This window comes from Crinia signifera, chromosome 4, assembly GCF_055691185.1.
Source record: "Crinia signifera chromosome 4, ASM5569118v1, whole genome shotgun sequence".
NCBI lineage: Eukaryota > Metazoa > Chordata > Amphibia > Anura > Myobatrachidae > Crinia > Crinia signifera.
Genome location: NC_139220.1, coordinates 168,690,591 through 168,713,204, shown reverse-complemented (window position 1 = coordinate 168,713,204; position 22,614 = coordinate 168,690,591). Strand labels below are relative to the sequence as shown.

Genomic DNA, 22,614 nt, shown 5'->3' with positions numbered 1-22,614 from the left:
CTAACTCTCAGCAGGGGAGCATCATAGGAACAAGCGGGACTCTCACTAAGTATACCTTCCATTGTCCTTCAAATATTCCACAATATTGAGTGCATTTTTTATTATTTTAAACTTGTTTATAACTTGCATCTTTATCATTAGCTAACCGTATTTTAGATTGAAGAAATCTTTTTGGTACTTGTTTCCTAGCACGGCCACAACGATCATAATCGCGGTCATCGGGGGTAAAATCGGGGCCATCGCGGGCATCGCATGCGCAAAAAAATCGGGTGCGATGGGCCAGACGCGATGCCCGCGATTTCCCCATAGAGAACAATGTTAAATGCCTCAATTTACCCGCGATGACCACGATTTCCCATAGGAAACAATGTGAAATGGCTCAATTTACCCAAATTATCATAGGAACAATGGTAAATGGGCCAAAAACACCCCTGAACATTGAAATGTCCCCCCAAAAGTAGTTTACGCCACGACGTGATCAACGTGAACCCGAAGCGTGGCGAGCGCAGCGAGCCCGCGAGGGGCGGCGGTACGCGTCCTCCGACCTTTTCATACCCCTACTATCCACTAGGGCGTGGAGTGAGAATAGAATAGTGTGGCGAGCGCAGCGAGCCACCGAGCCCGAAGCGTGGCGAGCGCAGCGAGCCCCGCGAGGGGACGCGGATACCTGTGAAGCCCGCGAAGGGACGCGTTTACCTGTGAAGGTATCCGCGTCCCCTCGCGGGGCTCGCTGCGCTCGCCACGCTCCGGGCTCGGTGGCTCGCTGCGCTCGCCACACTATTCTATTCTCACTCCACGCCCTAGTGGATAGTAGGGGTATGAAAAGGTCGGAGGACGCGTACCGCCGCCCCTCGCGGACTCGCTGCGCTCGCCACGCTTCGGGTTCACGTTCATCGCGGGGTGGCGTGAACTACTTTTGGGGGGACATTTCACTGGTCAGGGGGGTTTTTTAGGCTTTCTGGCCCATTTACCATTCTTCCCTATGATGATTTGGGTAAATTGACCCATTTAACATTGTTTCCTATGGGAAATCGGGGTCATCGCGGGTAAATTGAGGCATTTAACATTGGTCCCTATGGGGAAATCGCGGCCATCGCGGGTGGACCATTTAAGCATTTTTAGGCGCACACGACGCGACCGACCCGATTTTTCACTGTTTTCAATGCATTTCAATGGAAAAATCGGGGGCATCGCGTCGGTCGCGTCGCAGGCCACTCAAATTACCCCCGATGGCCAAGATTTGTGGCCTGCTAGGAAACAAGTACCATCTTTTTTATATGTGATACCCAATTGATCAATTTGTCACTTAATTTTTAAACTGCATTTGCAGTATATTTAGCGCTCCACCACCATTCTTCTTTCTTTTCTATATTTAATTTTGAGAGCTGACCTTCCCAGTGTGTGAGCAGCTGGCTCAACACAGAAACCAAATTTTTCAAACAGAGATATTCTGGCGCTTATATAAATTAGTACTTCCCTTTATGTGGGTACTTTTTCAAGAATAGGTCCTCTGATGTTTTAGATCCAATTCTTTACAGATGAATTATCGTATTGACGAATTCTCGTATTTGGATATAAGAAAGGAATACATAAAACAGAACAATAGTGAGGAATGTCCAAATAAAAAATGACAAGTATAGAATCTTGATCTATTCTTCACCCGTGTACTTGGGCCTACAGGGCTTGTGCTGATTGACCCTTCACCAGTATGTAAGGGTTCCGTACCCGACTCACATGAATGGTGGGTATAAAACACCTATCAAGGTATCTTTATATAGAATTGTTCCCAGATGATATCTCTACGAATCAGATGATATGAATGAGGTGCTTACCCCAACTCACTCAGCAAGATGTAAGTACATTCCCATCAAGGTATCTTTAAGGAGACCAAAACTATGGTTATTTACATGGATCATCCAACAACAGGATACACCATAAAACAAACAATAAAAAGGTAGTGAGTACTACAAAAGGTTCCAGACGTGTTGAGATAGGCAGATGTTGAAAAGCAAAGTCTACAACCTGAAGTGGTGTCCGGACTCGCATCCCAGGTATGTCTGACTTTGGGCCGTAATCTCCAATCTGGATCCAAGTGCTGTCCTCCTTCTCTGGCTCAACACCCCACCCCATAAGCGCCTGTAATATTTACCTTTGGGTGAATATCTTCTTTCTAATCGTTTTGCTGTGCCATCAATGGAGCCCAGAAACCATTGATGATGTGAGCATCTAAATTATACACAGCAGCTGATTGGTTGCCAAAGGTCACTTCTTCTCTGGCTCACTTATGACTGCGTCATACATCTACCCCTATGTGCCTGACTATCTGCAACAGGGAAGACTGATGTCGGGCCCCTTCCCTTCTCACTGCCACTGGTAGTACCACTTAAATGCATAATGCCTACAGTATTAGTGCCTCTTACATATAATGCCAACATTAGCAGTACTGCTTATACACAGAGGGCCTGATTCTGGTTGATTTGTTTGTGCACATACTTGCACGCACATATACACAGAGCGACCATTCGCACGCAATCAAACACATCACCGCGCCAGAACGAAAGCATTCCCAATGGAACACAAAGGGAGTGGACAAATGGTCACCACACACTTGCGTATTCGTACATTCACGTGCGAAGGTTACTGCACATGCTCATTCTGATATTTGTGTTCGGTTGTCTAACGCAGTGAACCTACTACTTCATTTAAAAGATGAAGTCAATCACTATAGTTAATGAAATCAATGCCTCAGATATATACACACATATATATATATATATATATAATATATCAAGCATGAGACTTACAAATGTGTTGGCTAACAACTGTCTTTGCTGTGCCCCTGCATCCACTACATATACTTAGCTAATTGCTTAATGAGAGTTACTTCTATGGTGCATGGCTCAGTAAAGTGTGCAGCTGTGTGTAATTTAGCTATTGACTCAGTGTTGATTGCTGCTGCGAGCAGCTTGCCATTTTGTTGTAGGCACACGATACCCGGGAGTCACTTAGTTTTGCGATCGTCTATCATTCGCAGCACTCACAATGTATGCGTATGTTTAGGAAATCACCACCCTGCTCTTTTTGTATACTCTCCCTGTCAATATCCCCTTGTAGCATTCAAAAAATATACTATTACAGCGACCCAGTGTCACTGACTCGGTGCTGCTGCCCTCTTCTCCGCAGTCTGTGTGACTGAGGGGCGCTTCCAGTGCATACATTTGAGCAGGAAGACTGTATGCGTGGTACGGCATACCTTTAAAAAATATGTTGCCGGTACACCATACCACCCCGCATCCCCTGCTGCGCACTGCCACATTTGATACTTCCCCCACCCCTCTGGCATCCACCGCCAATGAGAGGAGGAAGAGAGCATGCCGCAGGCTTCCCCCACCCCTCCGGCAGCTCCTGAGACAATCAGAGCTTGCGTACCAGCAGCCATGTTGATTGGCTACCGGGCCCCGAGCTCCGATTGGCTCACTAGTAGGTGCCATATTTGAAATGGCCGAGCGCCACCGTAGGGGTGAGGGAAGCATTTGGCGCTGTTCTCCGCTCTCATGCTCGCAGCAGCGGAGGATGCCCGTGACTACAGTGGTGAGTCAGCACCAAAGGGGACATTAAGCAGTGGCACTACAGGGGGCACTAAAATGCCATGGGGGGTGCAAAATGTACAATCATGTCACTGCTTGTATAGCGTTACCCAGAAATGCTGGGAACACTGGTGCCGCCAAGAGAGGTTGCAAAAAGCGGCATCTTTTGCCATGAAACCCCTAGCAGCGAGAAATTAAAAGCCTTACTGCGAGGCCTAATATTTAATGGGCATTAGGGTGTGTGGTATAATGGGGGTTATTCTGGTTTACTCGCAAAGGCAAATCCACTCCCTAATGGACAAAACCATGTGCACTGCAGGTGGGGCAGATGTAACATGTGTAGAAAGAGTTAGATTTGGGTGGGGTTTGTACTTTAAACCAGGGTTGCCTACCCTCCCGGAATGGCCGGGAGGGTCCCGAAAATCGGGTCCCCCTCCCGGCCCCCCGGAAAGGTGGGCAATCCTCCCGGAATCCTGGGCACCCCCGCTTAGCCCCCTGATTGCCGCTACCTCCATCCTGCTGCCCTTAGCGTTTACAATACATAACCCTATCTGCCGATCTGTGCTGAGGGGGCGGGGCTAACGCGTCACAAACGTGTCATTATAGCCCCGCCCCCTCCACGAAGATAGACAAAACGGGTTATTTCCCATCATGGGGGCGGGGCTTAATGATGTCACACTCAAGCCCCCCCCCCCCCCCCCCCCGAAGTCATGCTGAAAGTCTCCTCTCCGGGCTGCCTTCTCCCGGAGAGGCGACTTCAAAAGTCGGCAACATCTACTGTATATGGCAGTGTAAAAATAAAGCAGCCAATATTTACCCTGCACAGAAACAAAATAACACCCAAATCTCTAACACTCTGCTCATTACATCAGCCCACCTGCAGTGCACATGGTTTTGTCCATTAGAGAGTGAATTTGCCTTTGCGTGTGAACCACGCCACGCTTCGGGCTCGGTGGCTCGCTGCGCTCGCCACACTATATAAGATCAACTCCACGCCGATGTGTATAGTGGGGGTATGAAAAGGTCGCGTACGCGTTGATGCAATGGGGGTGGGGGAAGCTGGGAAGAGAGGGTACTGACAGTCTGATGGGGACATATATATGAAAATAGAGGGAAAGGACACACAAAAATGCTTTACATTTTTTATATAAAAAAGGCTATCATCATGCAATGATATAAAACACACACACACATTTCATTGATCCTTATTTAAAAATGACAAATCTACGAATGTAACTATATTATATTAACTATGTTCAAATATAGTTCAATTTTTTTCTACACCGAAACCACTATTCTCCACAAACACATCAACAACAGCTAATTTGTTTATTCAAAACTTGACAGCACTAGCAGTTTACAGTGTACCAACTTGGCAGCATAGTGTTTATAAAATTATGAGTGCTACATACAATACTTCCTTCCTGTATTGAAACCTCTAACCTGCTTACACTGACGTTATATACAGTGCTTCAAGTGGGCCAGTATACACTGTGCTATTCATGCATCAATTGGAGCTCTGGAACCGTAGCCAATCAGGAGCAGCTACTCCTGATTGGCTGCTGGTCTGCAGCAGATTACAAATTACAGTGACCATAGGCGGATTGGACACCAGGAGGCCTGACAGCCGCACCGCAGGCCACAGCCTGCATTTTCATATGTACCCACTGCTGCAGGCCACAGCTGCCTCTGCAACTGTCGCTGCCTGCGCATGACCAGAGAGTCCTCCACACCGCCACAGTCCACAGCCTCCTCTGTACCAGCTGCCACCTACACAGACCACGGTCTCCTTTAGACCTTCCGAAAGGCCACAGCCTCGTCCGCACCCGTTGCAGACCACAGCCCCCTCACAGCTGCTCATTAGGTATCTTATAGGCACATTTATCAAGATCGCATTTACAATGCGATCTGGGCGGAATATTACCGGCCAGGATCGCATTGTAAAATGCGATCATATCACCTGAATGTATGTAGTTTTGTGGCGCAGTGACAGGGCTCCGAAAGGAGCCTGTCCCTGCGATACCCGGAGCCGGAAGCCCGGGGGTCTGCGCATGCGCGGTTACGCGCTGACCCCCCCCCGCGACCTCGCTGCGATATTTAGCCATATTACCACATTAGAATGGCGATAGCCCAGGGCTGCGATGCCGGGCTGCCCGATGTTGATACATCGGGCAGCTTCGCATCCCCCATAGAAACCTATGGGGGATGCGGCCGGCGGCGCGGCAGGGGGGATCGCAGCAGGGATCGGAGATCCCTGCTTCGGTCCCCCTTTAATATATTTAGGTGATACTTACTATTTGCGGTTAACCCCCGAAAACCGGTGTTTTCGGTGATTTAGCCACAAATATTACTTCATAAATGGGCCCCTTAACCTGCTGTCCCTTTCTCTGTCACTCTATCTGTTGTTATGCCTTAGATTACTAGTTTCATTCTCTGGGCCAGATTCTGGTTCACTCTCAAAAGCAAGTTCTCTCTCTCTAATGGACAAAACCATGTGCACTGCTGGGGGGGTGGGTTCGCGATCTATATACTGATTTCAGTACTTGTTTCCTAGCACAGCGCCCATCTTATGCCATCGCATACCACTAATTAAAGTATGCGATGGGACCCGATTTTTGGGTCCTAAGAGCCGCACTGTACAATTTTAATGTCGCATCGCATGCCATTACAATGGCATGCGATGTGATGCGATGCGATTGTAATTGTACAGGCACCCTGATGGGTGATTACTATGTTAAATGCACCCCCATTGTTAACAGCACCCCCACTTTCAACGCCAACCCGAAGCATGACAAGCGCAGCGAGCCCGCAAGGGGCGGCGGTACGCATCCTCCGACCTTTTCATACCCCCACTATACACATCAGTGTGGAGTTGATTTTATATAGTGTGGCGAGCGCAGCAAGCCACCGAGCCAGAAGCGTGGCGAGCGGATGCGGAATACATGTGAAGTAATCCACGTCCACTGTGCTCGCCGCGCTTCGGGCTTGGTGGCTCGCTGTACTCGCCACATTATATAGAATCAACTCCACCCTGATGTGGATAGTGGGGGTATGAAAAGGTCGGAGGAAGCGTACCGCCGCCCCTCGCGGGCTCGTTGCGCTCACCACGCTTCAGGTTGGCGTTCATAGTGGGGGTGGCGTTAACAATGGGGGTGCATATAACATAGTAATCTCCCATCAGGGTGCCTGTACAATTTTAAAAAAATGTGATCGCATCGATCACATCACATGCGATCTGGTCGCATGCAATGCGATTTGATCGATGCGTTCAAAATTATGGCATAAGATGAAAATCGTGGGCGCCGTGCTAGGAAACAAGTACCCTGATTTCTATATGCAGTGTAAAAAAGCAGCCAATATTTTTCCTGCACAGAAACAAAATAATTAATCCAAATCTAATTCTCTCTGCACGTTACATCTGCTCCCCTGCAGTACACATGGTTTTGTCCATTAGAAAGGGAATTTGCTTTTGCAAGTGAACCAGAATCAGGCCCTCTGTTGTCCCTGCTGTCACTCTATCTGTCCTTATGTCCCTGCAGTCACTCATCATGTGACTACTACTGTCACTCTCTGTCCCTATGTCCCTGTTGGCACTCTCTTTGTCCCTGAATGTTGGCTAATTCTGTGTGGCATAATGTGAATTTTGGCTCATACCATGTGGCATAATGTGAATTTTGGCTTATTATGTTTGAGGTAATGTGAATTTTGGCTCATATCATGTGAATTTTGGCTCATACTGTGTGGCATAATGTGAATTTTGGATTGCTCAGTGTGGTATAATGCAAATGTTGGCTCATTTTGTGTGGCATAATGTGAATTTTGGCTCATACCATGTGGCATAATGTGAATTTTGGCTTATTATATTTGACATAATGTGAATTTTGGCTCATATCATGTGAATTTTGGCTCATACTGTGTGGCATAATGTGAATTTTGGATTGCTCGGTGTGGTATAATTCAAATGTTGGCTCATTTTGTGTGGCATAATGGCCCTTATTCTGATCGGTGCGGTAATATCCGCGTGCGTTCGTGCCGCCGATGTTTTGTGTCTGCGCATTTGCAGAGGCGTCTCTGCACATGTACGAGCGGGGCGTACGGCCAAATCCCGCATGAAATGTGAACACTCCGAACAGGGGGTGGAGAGGGGCGTGAAGGGCTATTTGGGCTCATTACCATATGCATACGCCCCGCGTTTCATGGGCGTTCCCATGCAAACGCTGGGCGTACGTATGGTAATGCGTCCGTGACGCACGTGTAGGGGGCGGACATATGACATCGCCGGATGTCAGCTGCCCGCCCAGATCCCTGCTTTTGCACGGAAAAATGTCCGTGTGGTCTGAGGTTGCGGGAGCTGGTGGACCACTCGGTCCTGCATTCGATGGTCTGCGACCATCGAATGATGGGGGAGGTCCCCTGAGATGGAGGAGGCGTATTCCGTGAAAAATACACGTGCAGTCCGTTCGGCCAGCTTCTTACCGCGTACGGACGGAGTTGGCGATCCGTATGGAAGGCGGGGTTTCGCACGCACGGTCCTGGACGCATATTCGGATCCGGCCGCACCGATCAGAATAAGGGCCAATGTGTCAATGCGTAAGGGGCACTAGTACTAGATAGTATAAGGGGTCTTACTATTGTGGTGTATAAGGGTTGGGTATGGCAGAAAACAAGAGGGTCACATGCAAGTGACCACCCTCTGTTGATTTTAGGTGTCAAATTAGTGGGCCAGAATTGTTAACCCTTGCAAAAACATATAAAAAATTGTAAATTATAGTGTATGTGCCCACTTTGCCAGCATATTTAATGTGCGAACCACATTAAATGGGCCAGGCAACATACACGTGGGTCATATGCAAGGGAACACCATCTGTTGATTTCAGGTGTCAAATTTGTGGCCCAAGACTTGTTAACCCTTTTTCAAAATGTAAATTAAAATATGGTGTATGTGCCCACTTTGTCAACATATTTCATGCCCAAACCAGTGTTGGGCTAGGTGAAATACAAGTGGGTCACATGCAAGTGACCACCTTCTGTTGATTTCAGGTTTCAAATTTGTGGCTCAAGACCTTTGCAAAACTGCAGCTACCTGTTCAAAACGGCAAATTGTAGTTTGGTGAATTTGCCCACTTTGCCAGCGTATTTCATGCTCACATGAGTGTTGGGCCAGGCAAAATATATGTGTGTCATATGTAGGTGACCACTCTGTTGATATCAGGTGTGAAATGTGTGGACCAAGACTTGTTAACCCTTTTAAAACTCCATTATATAAATAAGAAGCTGAAATTTTAATAAAAAAAACGAATAAAAAGCTGGAAAATGAATAAGAATTGAATAAGAAGCTGATCGAATAAATACCCCATTCACACCAGAAGCAAATTACCGGGTTAAAGCTTTTCAACCTGGGAATTTGATGAATAACGTGGGTTTTTCTTTTGTGTGAAAGAAACCCGGGTCTTAATTCCAGGTCACTGACCCTGCTCGTTATCAGGGCCGGTGACCTGGGAATTAAGACCCGGGTTGACCCTTTCACACCCGGGTTTTCCTGCATATTTACGGGTTGAAAGGCTTTAACCCGGTAATTTACTTCCGGTGTAAATTCGGGTCAGACTGGACTCGGCACTCAAAAAGTCCAGGTAATTGCCGGGTCGTGGTATGAAAGGGGTATAAGAAGCTAACTTTAACCTCATACATTTAATTTACTTGTAATACTTATACTGTATACTATTTTATGTGGTTTATATATATTGAGCAGTTAACCCTTTCAAGTCCAATGTCTAGTCAGGCTCAACAGCGCTAGCGCTAGTAGCAGATCCACTTTAAAAAAAAAAGAACCTTAACATCATTCAAAATTCACTGTAGACAATTTTTTAATAATAAAAATTTAATAATTTAAACAATTAAACCAGACTGAATTGCAAAAAATATATTTTATATATATATATATATATATATATATATATATATATATATGGACTGCAAAAGGTTTTTACGTTCATAACTAGGGGGGGACACACAGCATTTGCTTGCTCCTTACCCTGCAGCAAACACATACAGCATGAGTAGTGCACCCTAGCATAGGCTGGAAGCCAGAGTGCTTCATCTCTGGCACAAGTGACAGACAGCATGAAGCTTTATCCCTCTGCACCCAGTGAGGCATTGGCAGGGGCGGGACTAGCCATATGATTAGTGCTGCATGTATCGAGATACTCGATACAAGACAGATGTCTCCATTCTTGTGGTCCTGTCATAATGCGAACAGCTTCACAGCTTTCTTCCAAATAGATTCCTGCATCGATCCAAATGATGCAGCCCCAGTGTGTTCCTAGCACAACGCTTGTGAGCTGAGTGGGGATCGAGACTGACAGTATTATTATCTGACTTTAGCTAAGGGCTGGGGAAAATGTCACATATGCTGCAGGCAGCAGAGCGGGTAAGATGGAGCAAGGAGACAGCTCTGAAAAGAGTCGCTTTCCTGCTCGCTGCAGCGTACGGAGCGAAGACCCTGTACCCCATCCTCTGCAGGCAGCTCCGGCGGAAGGACAGCAGCCCGTGCCGGCGCCCGCTCAGCACCGGGGACAGCGGCTGCCACGCTCCCTCTTCCTCCTCCCCGGCCATCAATGCGGAATTCTACCGGCAGCTGCTGGTGCTCGGCAAAATCCTCTTCCCCAAATTAGTGAGCAAGGAGCTTGGGCTTCTGTCGGTGCACTCGCTGGCTCTCATTTCCAGGACGTTCCTATCTGTTTACGTTGCGGGACTGGATGGGAAGATAGTAAAAACCATCGTGGAGAAGAAACCGAGGAGCTTCTTGATCCAGCTTATGAAATGGCTTCTCATCGCCATCCCAGCCACTTTTGTAAATAGTGCAATCCGCTACTTGGAAGGCAAGCTGGCGCTGGCACTGCGCACTCGCCTGGTGGACCATGCCTACGAGACCTATTTTGCGGACCAGACTTATTATAAAGTCATTAATATGGACGGGAGACTTGCCAACCCCGACCAGTCCCTTACTGAGGATATCATGATGTTCTCACAGTCCATAGCACATTTGTATTCCAACCTCACCAAGCCCATATTGGATGTGGTGCTGACGTCTTACACTCTCATCCAGACTGCTAGATCTAGAGGAGCTAATCCCCTGGGGCCTACCCTGCTAGCTGGGCTAGTGGTTTATGCAACAGCTACGGTGCTGAAAGCATGCTCGCCCAAATTTGGCAAGCTTGTGGCAGAAGAAGCCCACAGGAAGGGATACCTGCGGTATGTGCATTCCAGAATTATAGCTAATGTGGAAGAAATTGCGTTCTACAGAGGTCATAAGGTAAGGCAGCCAGCAGGATCAATGGGTGAAATGTGAGAGGCCCTGGGAAGATGCTGCTATTGTGATGCTGATGTCCCCATCCCCCTCTATTTGCTTCAGTTTCCTCACGAAATGTAAAACGTCCCTGTTACTCCTATCCCTAGTGCAAGACAGTATACAGTACATCATGGGCCCACAATAATGCTGCTTACACATAATGCCGAGAGTAGTGCAGGTTACACATAATTCCCACAGTAATGCCCCTTAAGGTCCATACACACAGTGTGTATGGACAGCGATGAGGCCAATCATCGCTGCGGGGAAAGCCGCTCAGTGCATACACACTGAGCGACTTTTCCCCTGCCCGGCGCCGACGGAGGGGGAGGATACGGTGTTGCATAGCGCAGCACATGAACGGCTTTCCCAGCGATGATGCAGGAGTGCGCAGCACCGCTCACCAATCATCGCTGGGTGGCTTTGAGCTGAAAGCCGCTCAAACTGGGTGTTTTGAGCAACTTTCAGCTCAAAGTTGCCCAGTGTGTATAAGGCACATAGTAGTGCCATTTACGCATAATGCACACAGTAGTGTCCCATACACAGAATGTACATAGTAATGCAGCTGACAGACATACAGCACAGAGCAGTGGTATTTACACATTGGGCGGGATTCACTAATAACCCCCGCTGCACATCGCCGGCATTCGCATTGTTAATAATCGCATATGCACTAACATATGCGATTATTAACTCAAATGTGATGGCCGGCGGTGTGCAGCGGGTCCCCCTCCCTGCCTGCACCCTTACACGGCTTAAGGGCTCCGTTTCCTCCTCCCTGCACTCGGAAGAGGTGCAGGGAGGAGGTGGTCACTGGTCCGGGCAGCACAGCAGGAGGCTGCCCGGACACAGGGGAGGGGGGTGCATCGCGGGGCGGCGGGGGACGCGAAGGGAAGCCCATAGGCTTCCATGGGGTTACGCCATCTAGGACTGGTGGGGCTTTGCTGCATATAAAAATGCGGTAAAACCCCCGAAAACGGGGTTTTTACGGCATTTTCAGTTTGGTGAATCTCGCCCATAATGTCCACAGTAGTGACCCTTACACATAATGAAAATAGTAATGCCACTTGCAAACAGTGCACACATCAATGGCACTTATACATAATGCCCAGAGCAGCACTGCTTATACATACTGCCCAAAGTAGCTTCGTTTACACATAATGCCCACAGTAGTGCCACTCCCCCATAGTTCCCAAAGTAGCAACGCTTACACATAATGTTCACAGTCGCGCCACATGCACATAATGCCCACAGTAGTGCCACTCACACACAATGCCCACGCTATTGCCCCATACAATGCCCAGAGTAGTGGCGCTTACACATAGTGCACATAGTAGTGACCTTTACACATAATGCTTCTCTTCTACTCTATAATGTGCAGCCTGCCCCCTCCCCTAGTAGTTTGTTACCTGCTCTCACATGTTTCTCCCAGCAGCTCCTCTACCAGTCTCACCCTCTCTGCAGCAGCCGCTTGTGCCCCTGGCTGATAAGTGACTGCAGCCACGGCTGCCCTCGGTAAGGCCCAGTATTCCTGGCTGGCCGCAGGCATAATGTAATGGCAGCATCATGTCAGGGGCAGCTCTGTGATGCTGCACTTTGGAAGCAATTGCTGTGCGGTGCCCTAACCCCTCTGACAGCACTGCTGCCTGTCATTTATTTACATTTCTGCTCACTATATGGCAGCATACAGTACAGGTCCACTCACTAAATGGCAGCATACAGTACTGGTCGACTCACTATATGGCAGCTTACAGTACATGCTCCTCAGTTTAACATAGCATACATTCCATGCCTGTTCAGTATAAGGCAACATACTGTACATGTATGCTCAGTATAAAGTAGCATACATTACATGCATTCTCAGAAAAAGGAGGCATACAGTAAATGCCAACTCAGTATAAGGCAGGATACAGTACACTTTGCTCACTATATGGCAGCATATATAAAATGTACAGTATGCTCAGTATAATACAGCATATAGTTCATACCCGACCAGCACTGGCGTAACTATAAGGCCGCAGCCCCCGCGGTGGCGGGGAGGCGCCAGGGGTCTGCGGGCGCTATTTTTTCTCTGCCAGCTCCCCACTGCTTGTGGGTGCAGCGGGGAGCTGGCAGGGGGGTCCGTGCGGCGCGGAGGTACCTGTATTCAGGGAGAGCCTGGAGGTCCCTGTGCCGCTGAGTATGATGTTGCCGCCGCCGGGGTCCCTGCAGTGAAGTGGAAATAACGCGCTATGGGGCAGATGTATCATAGCAGCGCTTATCGCGCTGCTATGATACTTCCTGCTTCGCCTCAATAGCGAGGCGAAGCAGGAAGGGACATCGACAAGATGTATTAACATCTTGTCTGCCGAAGCGGGGGAGCGTTAACTCCCCCCTTCAGCGATGTCCCTTTCTGGAGATAGCGCATCAGTTAATACTGATGCGCTGTCTCCTGTCCCCTGGCCGGCCGCACTGGGCATGCGCGGGATCTCGCTGTTCACGCGAGATCCCCAGCGCAGCCCAGACCTAACAGCAGGGACAGCGCTGTCCCTGCTGTTTAGATAGGGCTTCGCCAGCCTGATGCTGGCGAAGCCAAACCCGGCTTCGTGCGGAACGGTCAGCGATGCTGACCGTTCATACATTCGGCCTGCTATCATTTTGATAGCAGCGCCGATATGGACAGGGGCGCATAGCGCCCCTGTCCATTACCGCATCCCGGCACGATCATACATGGGGGAGAAGCGGTATCAGTGCACATAACGTGCGCTGATACCCCTTCTCCCCCATAACGACGGATCATACATCTGCCCCTATCTCCGCCGGAGATAGCGCGTTATTTCCACTTCACTGCAGGGACCCCGGCAACATCATACTCAGCGCCGCAGGCGCAGGGACCTTCAGGCTCTCCCTCAATACAGGTACCTCCGCGCCGCACGGACCCCCCTGCCAGCTCCCCAGGGGGGGTCTTTTAACGGGGGGCAGCGGCTAAATTGGGGGGGGGGGCGGCGAAATTGTCCCGGCGGGGGGAGCAAAATTTTTCGTTACGCCACTGCTGACCAGTATAAGGCAGCATACAGTACATGCTTGCTCAGGGTAAGGCCACATAAACTACATGGCCGCTCAGTTAAGGCAGCATACAGAGCATGCCTGCTCAGTATAAGGCAGCATACAGTGCATGCCTACTCAGTATAAGGGAGCTTACAGTACATGTGTTTTCAGAATATGGCAGCATACAGTACATGCCCACTCAGTATAAAGCAGGATACTGTACATGTCACTCACTATATGGCAGCATACATTCCATGTATGCTCAGTATAAGGCAGCATAAGTATGTATAAGGCAGAATATAAGTACATTCCTGCTCAGTATTAGGCAGCATACAGTACATACCCGGAGCTGCATAAAGTTCATGGCCGCTCAGTATAAGGCAGCATAGTATACATGGCTGCTCAGCATAAAGCAGCATACAGAACATTCTCACTCAGTATAAAGTAGGGTACAATACACATCGCTCATTATATAGCTGCATATGGGGCCAATTTATGAATAATCAATGATTTGGGTGTAATATTAGTACACAAGGGCCTAATTCCCTATGGATCGCTAATTAGAGAATTATCGGACGACTATGCATGCATACCATATTAATTGCTTGAGGGGAGTTAACATCTGACAATGCGTATGAATCGCAAACGCAATTAAGCCACAGTTTGACAGGAAGCCAGCGCTTGGGTGTGGATAACTTTCAATGCTCAGGCATTTCTGAGGAGGGTCTCTGACGTCAGCATTGACCACCTCCAGCTTGTCTCAGTTACAAATTAGTAGAAGCCTCAGACTTATTCACATTTATACGGCCTACACACATGCCGATATTAAGGCATTTTCAAAGCGATTTTGCTTAGTTTGGCAAAGTCGCTTAGCAAATGCCCTCACATCGGTGTATGTGTGGGGGCTATATCAGCAGCAGTGCACGTCCCTGCGCGTCTTTATCGCTGGCCGAGATTGATGGACAGTGTCCATCAATCTCGGCATCGGCAGGGTTCTCCCACCGGAGAACACTGGCGCTGTCTGCTCGCTTAGCACACAGAGCTGACAGCTCGCTCTGTGTGTGGGCTGTCAGCTCTGTGTGCTATGCGATAGCGGCGCAGCACAGCCCGACCTAGCATAGCTAGGTAGCCCTGCACACATCACTATGTGTGTAGGGCCCACAGAGATGGCAAATTCTCTTAGATGTTTTGGGAAATGGATGGTGGTTAGTGATCCATTCGCAATTCATTCTCAAATTTGCACGGGGGGTTTTATTTTTCTGTCTTTTTTAGTTATACTAAATACAATCATCTTTGAAATACAGAATTTCTGCAATTGATTTCTAATGTACAGACCCTATGGCACTATAATGGAAACTACTGAGGAAGAGAGGGATCTAGGTGTCACTATTTCAGGGGACTTAAAAGCAGGTAGGCAATGTAACAAAGCAATGAAGAAGGCAAGTCAGATGCTTGGTTGCATAGGGAGAGGTATCAGCAGTAGAAAGAAAGAAGTAATAATGCCACTGTATAGGTCATTGGTACGACCTCACCTAGAGTATTGTGTTCAGTTCTGGAGGCCATATCTCCAGAAGGATATAAATACATTAGAGACTGTACAAAGAAGGGCAACTAAAATGGTGCATGGCCTACATCACAAAACGTACCAGGAAAGACTAAAAGATCTTAATACTGTATGTATACTTTAGAGCAGAGAAGGGAAAGGGGGGACATGATAGAAACTTTCAAATATATCAAGGGTTTTAACAAGGTACAGGTGGGAGACATTCTTCACAGGAAGAGGAGCAACAGAACACGAGGACATGCACTTAAACTAGAGGGAGGAAGATTCAGGGGAAATGTGAGGAAGAATTACTTCACAGAAAGAGTAGTAGATAAGTGGAATAGCCTACCATCAGAGGTGGTAGAAGCAAATACAGTAGTACAATTTAAATATGCTTGGGATAGGCATATTTATATCCTTACAAATAAATAAGGATCAAATATGGTTTGAGGTAACATGTTTAAAAAAGGGGCAGACTAGATGGGCCAAGTGGTTCTTATCTGCCATCAAATTCTATGTTTCTATTAGATTTAGATGTTCCCTTGCTTAAGCTGATAAGCTCTCTAAAGCTATGTTATTTTGTCAAATACATTAGTTACAATTGTAAATAGTTTCATATTACAAACCAGTGTTACCTTGGAAGTTCACATTCATGGTATGGTATAAAGAACTTTTTTATGTAAATAAAGACAAACTGCCATAAGCAATTAGTGTAAATGTTGAACATTTTGTTACTGTTTTTATAGATGTTTTGGTTGGTATACTCTGATATGTATTCTCTTTTATTAATTTTTTTTTCTTTTTTAGGTAGAAATGACTAAGCTACAGAAGAGTTATATGGCATTGGCGGAGCAAATTAATCTTATTCTGTCTAAACGTTTGTGGTATGTTATGATAGAGCAGTTCTTGATGAAATATGTCTGGAGTGGGAGTGGACTAGTTATGGTTGCTGTTCCCATCATCACAGCAACAGGATTTGCAGATGGAGGTAAAAAATATTGCTATGGTAATTATTTTGAAGGCGGGAGGAACTGATATGCTGTTTTTTTTTATCATTTATCACTTGATACATCTGGCCCGGTACACAGATAATATTGTCAAAATTTTCTGTATTGAAATGACATATCATGCACATGTATACCCGTGATTACGGGATCCCAAAACCTCATGTGGCATCTTTTGGTTGGGCATGTTACACAGTCAACTGGAAAGTATTCTGTGCAACCCAGTGCAGTGTAATGAAAGACCGAGCAAGATGTCATTCTGTTGCTCATTACATTACTATGGGGGTTATTCTGGTTGAATCGGTCCACTACGTGTGCGGACGGAACACTTTTTTTCCCACTGCATATGCGTACCTTAAGGAACTCACCGATCAAAAAGACGATCACTGCCAGACAAGTGGATGTATTGTGAGTGTTTTCATGGGAGAGGCTACAAAACAGAACGTATCCCTGGGCGTACACTGGGGCTGTACCCAAACTGCACGGAGGTGCATCCGCTTGGCTCGGCGAGCGGTCGGGACACTTTTGCCTCTAAACCATCAGTCCGGCAAAAACTGCTCCATAGCACTCTTAGACCATACGGCTGAGTAGGGCCGCAATTGGTCGGCTAATTAACACGTACCACACCTAAAATACTGACACCTGAACTCAATACTAAGCAATGCTGCTGGCAATTTACTATAATTACCCAGTTGAGTACCTGTAAGCCATACACACATCAAAACACATTGGAAGGTTCACTTTCTACACTTGCCACCGTTCCATGGTAGGATTGTTTGCATTATTTGGGAGCCCAAATACACATGCTGGAATATGTGGAATTAGGTCTCTTTTAAACATCTACACCCTTATTGCAAGTGTGCCTGTCATGTTAGGACAACAGGACACACAAATCACAGGAGTCGACATGTGTCAACACTCACACTTGCACCTAAACATACACTTCACATCATTAAATTACACACCTCTATCACGTCTAACAACACCACTGATGTGTTTCTAACCCTCTTTTCCTTTCAATGTTTTAGAAATAGGTGCCTTTACTCTGTCCTGCTCATGCACACATTATGGGACACAAGTACCAAGCTTACAAATTGTTAACTGGGACACTGATAATCAACCAGCCAATCTTCTCTTAACTGTCTTTTTCTAACTCTGGGGCAGATGTATTAAGCCTTAACAAGAGATAAATGCAAGGATGATAAAGAGAGAAAAACGTCCAGCCAATCAGCTCCTTGCTGACTTTTTTCAAACACAGCCTGTAACATGGCAGTTGGCAGGTGATTGGCTGGACATTTATCTCTCTTTATCACCCTTGCATTTATCTCTTGTTAAGGCTTAATACATCTGCCCCACTGTATGTAACATGGCAGGTAAGACCTGATTGCCACCACCTATCTCTGGTTAAGGCTTCCTACATCTGCCCACCACTCTGTAACATGGAATTTGGGAGCTTTTTAGCTGACTGTGTACCACTCTCCATTTTTACTCTTTTGGAGGAAACAGACATCTGGCCCTCTACCACTCTCTCTCATAAACGAAAACATCTGAGACACAACAGCTGCGTGCTGAAATGAAAGTCCACCCCAGCATAGGATCTGCATCATCCAGGAATTATGCTAGGCAGGATACACAACATAAAAACAAGACCTTACATTTCCAGAGTGTAAACTTGGGATTTTGGTACCCCTTTCACGGGAATAGAAAGCGTTTGCCCACAGGAAGTGGCCCTCCACAGCAAAGGCCAAGATTTGGGACAAAACCACAGACAAAGTCAATAAGTTGGCACCACATTATTTCTTCCGGTCTTGTTTGCCCTTGGGTGGTGGTGACTTGGGGCAGGCCGTTCTGCGCCCTCGTCGAACCATGGCCTGAGGCTGCTCAGCTGCTGAGGAAGGGGGTGGTGGGGGGGGGTCCCTTCTGGCAGCACGGGGTGGGGCAGCAGGTGGATTGGCTGCCTGGGCTGCTACAAGTGCCCTGGTGGCACTGGCAATATCCGCCAGAATCTCATTCTGACGGCTGGTCTACTGCACCAGATTGGTAAGCGCAGCAGCCACCTTGTCCAGCACCACCAATTGGCGCTCTGGACGCTCGCCAGATTCTACCCCAAGATGCCTAATGTCCCTCAGCAGCTGGGTTCTGATGTCCTCCTCAGGCTGCGTGGTGCGCTGCTCTTCGTGTGGCCCTGAATTGGAAGCTAATGGTGACAGTGGAGGCTCCTCCTCAGCTGTGAAAAGAAAAAAACATTGTCACCATCACATCAAAATACAATGTATGTTAACAACAAGGCAATTGCCACATTTACCTGCTAACTCTGTAGCAAAAACCTCCACCGGGAGCTCACTATCCATGTTAGCTACCCCCTGATCTCAACCTTATCAATGACGTCTTGCGCCAGATGATCCAGGGGGGTCAGCTCCAGGTCTGATGGTAAGGGTCCACTCCCGGTGGTCATGCTGTGCCTCCACTGGTCAGTAAGCTTCCTCTTCAGGAGTCCTGCCACCTTAAATGTACAAAATAGAAACAGGTAAATCTAGTACATATGTAATGGTCTCTGCTACCACACACCATTACTAGTGAAAAGTTCACATTGTGGTTGGTATGATATAAATCAATATAAGTTTACAGCTTCCTGATTGTGGACTCCATAACACAGCACAAAACTATCACATATTGCAACCCATTGAAGGGAAACAACATCCACATGTTTAATGGCCACAGTTTTGGACATGTTACAGTAAGGTGAGTTAGGCCACACATTTTTTATCCCTCTTTTTGGGACACACAATTATGGCTGTACCATCACATACAGCACAGGAACCCAAATGCGGTCCTCAAGGCACCCCATCGGTCCAGGTTATAGGTATATTCATGGCTCAGCACAGATGGTTCAATCAGACTGACTGAGTTACTAATTAAGTCACCTGTGGCCAAGCATGGATATACTTCATTCCCAGAAAGTTGGGCTGCCTTGAGGATCGCGTTTGGGAACCTATGACATCTAGAATTATTGTCCATGGGGCAAGGTGTCATAATCACACCACCTGGACAGCACCCCCCTCTATAAATGTGCTCACATGTGTAAATGAACTAACAAAATATCAACAAACTCACCTTTGTCCTAAAAGGTCTATCCAATTTTTGTTTTCCTTACACAAACAACTATATATCAGTTAAAACAACACACTTGCCTTTTTTGCACAGACTTCACATCCCTGTGCAGTGGTACCACCTTATTGATTTCATCTGCAATTTCGCCCCAAATCTTGTCCTTCGCAGAGGGGCTCAGCTTCCTGGTGGTTAACTCAATCCATTCCCGTGCTCGGGGTACCAAAATCTGTAGTTTACGCTCCAGAAATGCAGGGTTCTTGTGTTTTTTGTTGGAATCCCACCTACACCATTTCCTAGATGATGCAGACCCATTGCTGGGGTGGGCAGTCACGTCAGCACCCAACTGCTGGGTCCCAGGTGTCTCAAGTAATGGCACATCTTGTTCTGCCTGGTTGCTTGGCCCCTGTTCTGCATCAGAACTTGGGCCTGCTTCTGGGTGTGAGGTTGCCCCTTGCTCTGACTGGGAGCTTTGGCCTTGCCTCTCTCTCCTCCTCCTCCGCTCCCCTGCCTTCCTGCGGACATTCTCTGTCATAGAGATGAGTTTGGCTAATATCATCTCAGGGTCTGAGGTCCCTCCAGCTGAAGCTGAGTCAGACATGTTAGCAGCAAGTTTTCCTTCTAGGCGGTGACCTATATATTGCTACATACCGCCCTTTTTTCCCCACAAAATTCCTGCCGAAAATACGGCGTAAATTACACGACGCAACGCACGTGTGCATGTGACAGACCACACACAGGCTGAGTTGAATGTGTGGTCCATGGCCCACTCTGTTGAAGTGTCGTTCCTTGGAGTTTCTGTAAATGTGTTTGTATGTTTTAGTGTTATATTGCCATGCCACACTTTACCGAAATGGTAACCAGAACAGGTATCATTAGGTGATATGTAAATATATATTTGTAGATATGATTGTATGCGGATAAATAGGAACATAATAATTATTAACATTATTTACAGCATGCACACAAAAATAAAAAACATTGGGAGACACATAGATAGTGAGGGAAGTGGAACATTAGAACACAAGAAATATACATGTCATGAAGGTTCAATTGTAGTTTAAGGGAGACAAATGAGGTAATACAAAGCAATAAAAAAATCAAACACTTAGGATAATTGGTAAATTGTTAGAAGGTAACTTCAAAGGGAATCATTGCTGGACCATATATGTGAAGTGTACGCTACCGTGCTCGGTCGTGCTCTTCTTCCTACGATCAGAGAAACACGCTCAGTCCCCGAGCAAAAAGGATAAGATCCGTCTGAGCACGGTAGAGTATACTCATATGCACGCCACTCCCCTTTGTTGGCTTATCCCACCGTCCATGTGCGGATGTTCTCTGGGCGGACTCATGCTCCCCAAAAGGGTGAGTGCTGCGATCAGACCACCACGTCCCCACGCGTGTTCGTCCAATTCAACCAGAATAAGGTCCCTAGTGTGTACTAGCAATCTGGCATGGTCAAAAGGAAATTATCCCGGTCATCGGCAAGTCCATCTACTGTGTACCCAGCCTAACTGCTTTTTCATTCTCTGGCCACCTACTATTGTCGAAGTGCTAGACAATGTCATAATTTATAAAGGCAATTAGAGAGAGAGGTTGCGGTGATGGATGTTGCACCACATCTGGTAGGCTTGTAGGTTAGAAGACGTCATAGATTGCTGGATGGAAGGTAAATAAACCAGCTGAATCTGAGATAAGAAAATAGAAATTATGATAGATATTATGATAGATAAAATGAATAGAAAATATGATCTATTATGAACAAATGAAAGAAAACATGGAAAGTATAGCATAACAGGCAGAATGTAATAGGTAAGTGGCTTGTGCTAACTTATAAGAGGTCACAAATTTCTGCAATGTTCCAGCAAGTTGTCCACTTACTTGCAGACTGTGAGGACCTTATTCTGATTTACTCTCAAAACAAAAGAAGGAATTGCAGTGCTCTTTTAATGATGCAATAGGGTAATGTTACAAAACAAATTTATTAATAACATGCAATGAATAAAGAATAATATATATATATAGTGTGGCAATATAAAAAAGGGGAAAGAAATTCTGTATTGTAGGGACCTGTCAATGGAGAAGAAAAGATATACAATTGTATGATGTATAACCTGCTCTGGTCACTCGTAAAGTCCCGGCACTGGTGTAGGAGGATGGAGTCCAGTAATTTGTAATCCAAGCAACTGCTGGAGGTGTCACAGTCCTTTTTGGGGGGCTGTAAGTTTGGGGGATCCTCTCTAGAATGTTGCTGTCCTCCTTGAAAAAGCTGTCCTTGAAGTGACAGCGAAACGCGTTGGTGTCACCTCAGGGACCTGTGAGAGACCTGTTATCACCATCCTGCTTAATTATCTGGATTTGCACAATACCCCCCTGACATTGGACATTATTCCTCCAGCACCTTGCGCTTTAAAGAGGACTCCCTCTACAATCCAGTCCATGGGGACTGTGACTCCTCTAGAGAGAGACTAGGAGAGCATTATTCCGGAGCACCACCAACAAGCACAGCAACGTTCTAGAGAGGATCCCCCAAACTTACAGCCCCCCAAAAAGGACTGGGACACCTCCAGCAGTTGCTTGGATTACAAATTACTGGACTCCATCCTCCTTCCTCCTAAACCAGTGCCGGGACTTTACGAGTGACCAGAGCAGGTTATACATCATACAATTGTATATCTTTTCTTCTCCATTGACAGGTCCCTACAATACAGAATTTCTTTCCCCTTTTTTTATATTGCCACACTAATATATATTGTATTCTTTATTCATTGCATTTTATTAATAAATATGTTTTGCAACACTACCCTATTGCATCATTAAAAGAGCGCTGCAATTCCTCCTTTTATTCTGTAATCTTTAAAGGGATTTGACTAACCCCTCTTGCAGCAGCTCACATTGGGTTAACAGCCCTGATCAGCGCTCTATACAGTTTACTGTATTTCTTGATTTACTCTCAAGGCTGCAAAATTCGCAAACGCACGGAGGACCAAATCCATCTGA

The 22,614-nt window shown here is 46.8% G+C and overlaps 2 protein-coding genes across 3 annotated transcripts in view; one reads left to right on the top strand and one right to left on the bottom strand.

The window, feature by feature from the left end:
- REDIC1 (regulator of DNA class I crossover intermediates 1) overlaps positions 1–12,516 on the bottom strand; it is a 90,867-nt gene extending 78,351 nt beyond the window's left edge. For both annotated transcript variants that reach the window (XM_083182941.1, XM_083182943.1), the window contains exon 1: positions 12,342–12,516. In XM_083182941.1, coding sequence (XP_083039067.1) covers positions 12,342–12,481 — 140 coding nt within the window. In that variant the 5' untranslated portion in view covers positions 12,482–12,516. The remainder of the gene's footprint in view (positions 1–12,341) is intronic.
- Positions 9,764–22,614, top strand: part of ABCD2 (ATP binding cassette subfamily D member 2) — a 101,171-nt gene continuing 88,320 nt past the window's right edge. The window contains exons 1-2 of the mRNA XM_083182940.1: positions 9,764–10,899; positions 16,310–16,490. Of these exons, the coding sequence (XP_083039066.1) occupies positions 9,985–10,899; positions 16,310–16,490 (1,096 nt within the window). The 5' untranslated portion in view covers positions 9,764–9,984. The remainder of the gene's footprint in view (positions 10,900–16,309; positions 16,491–22,614) is intronic.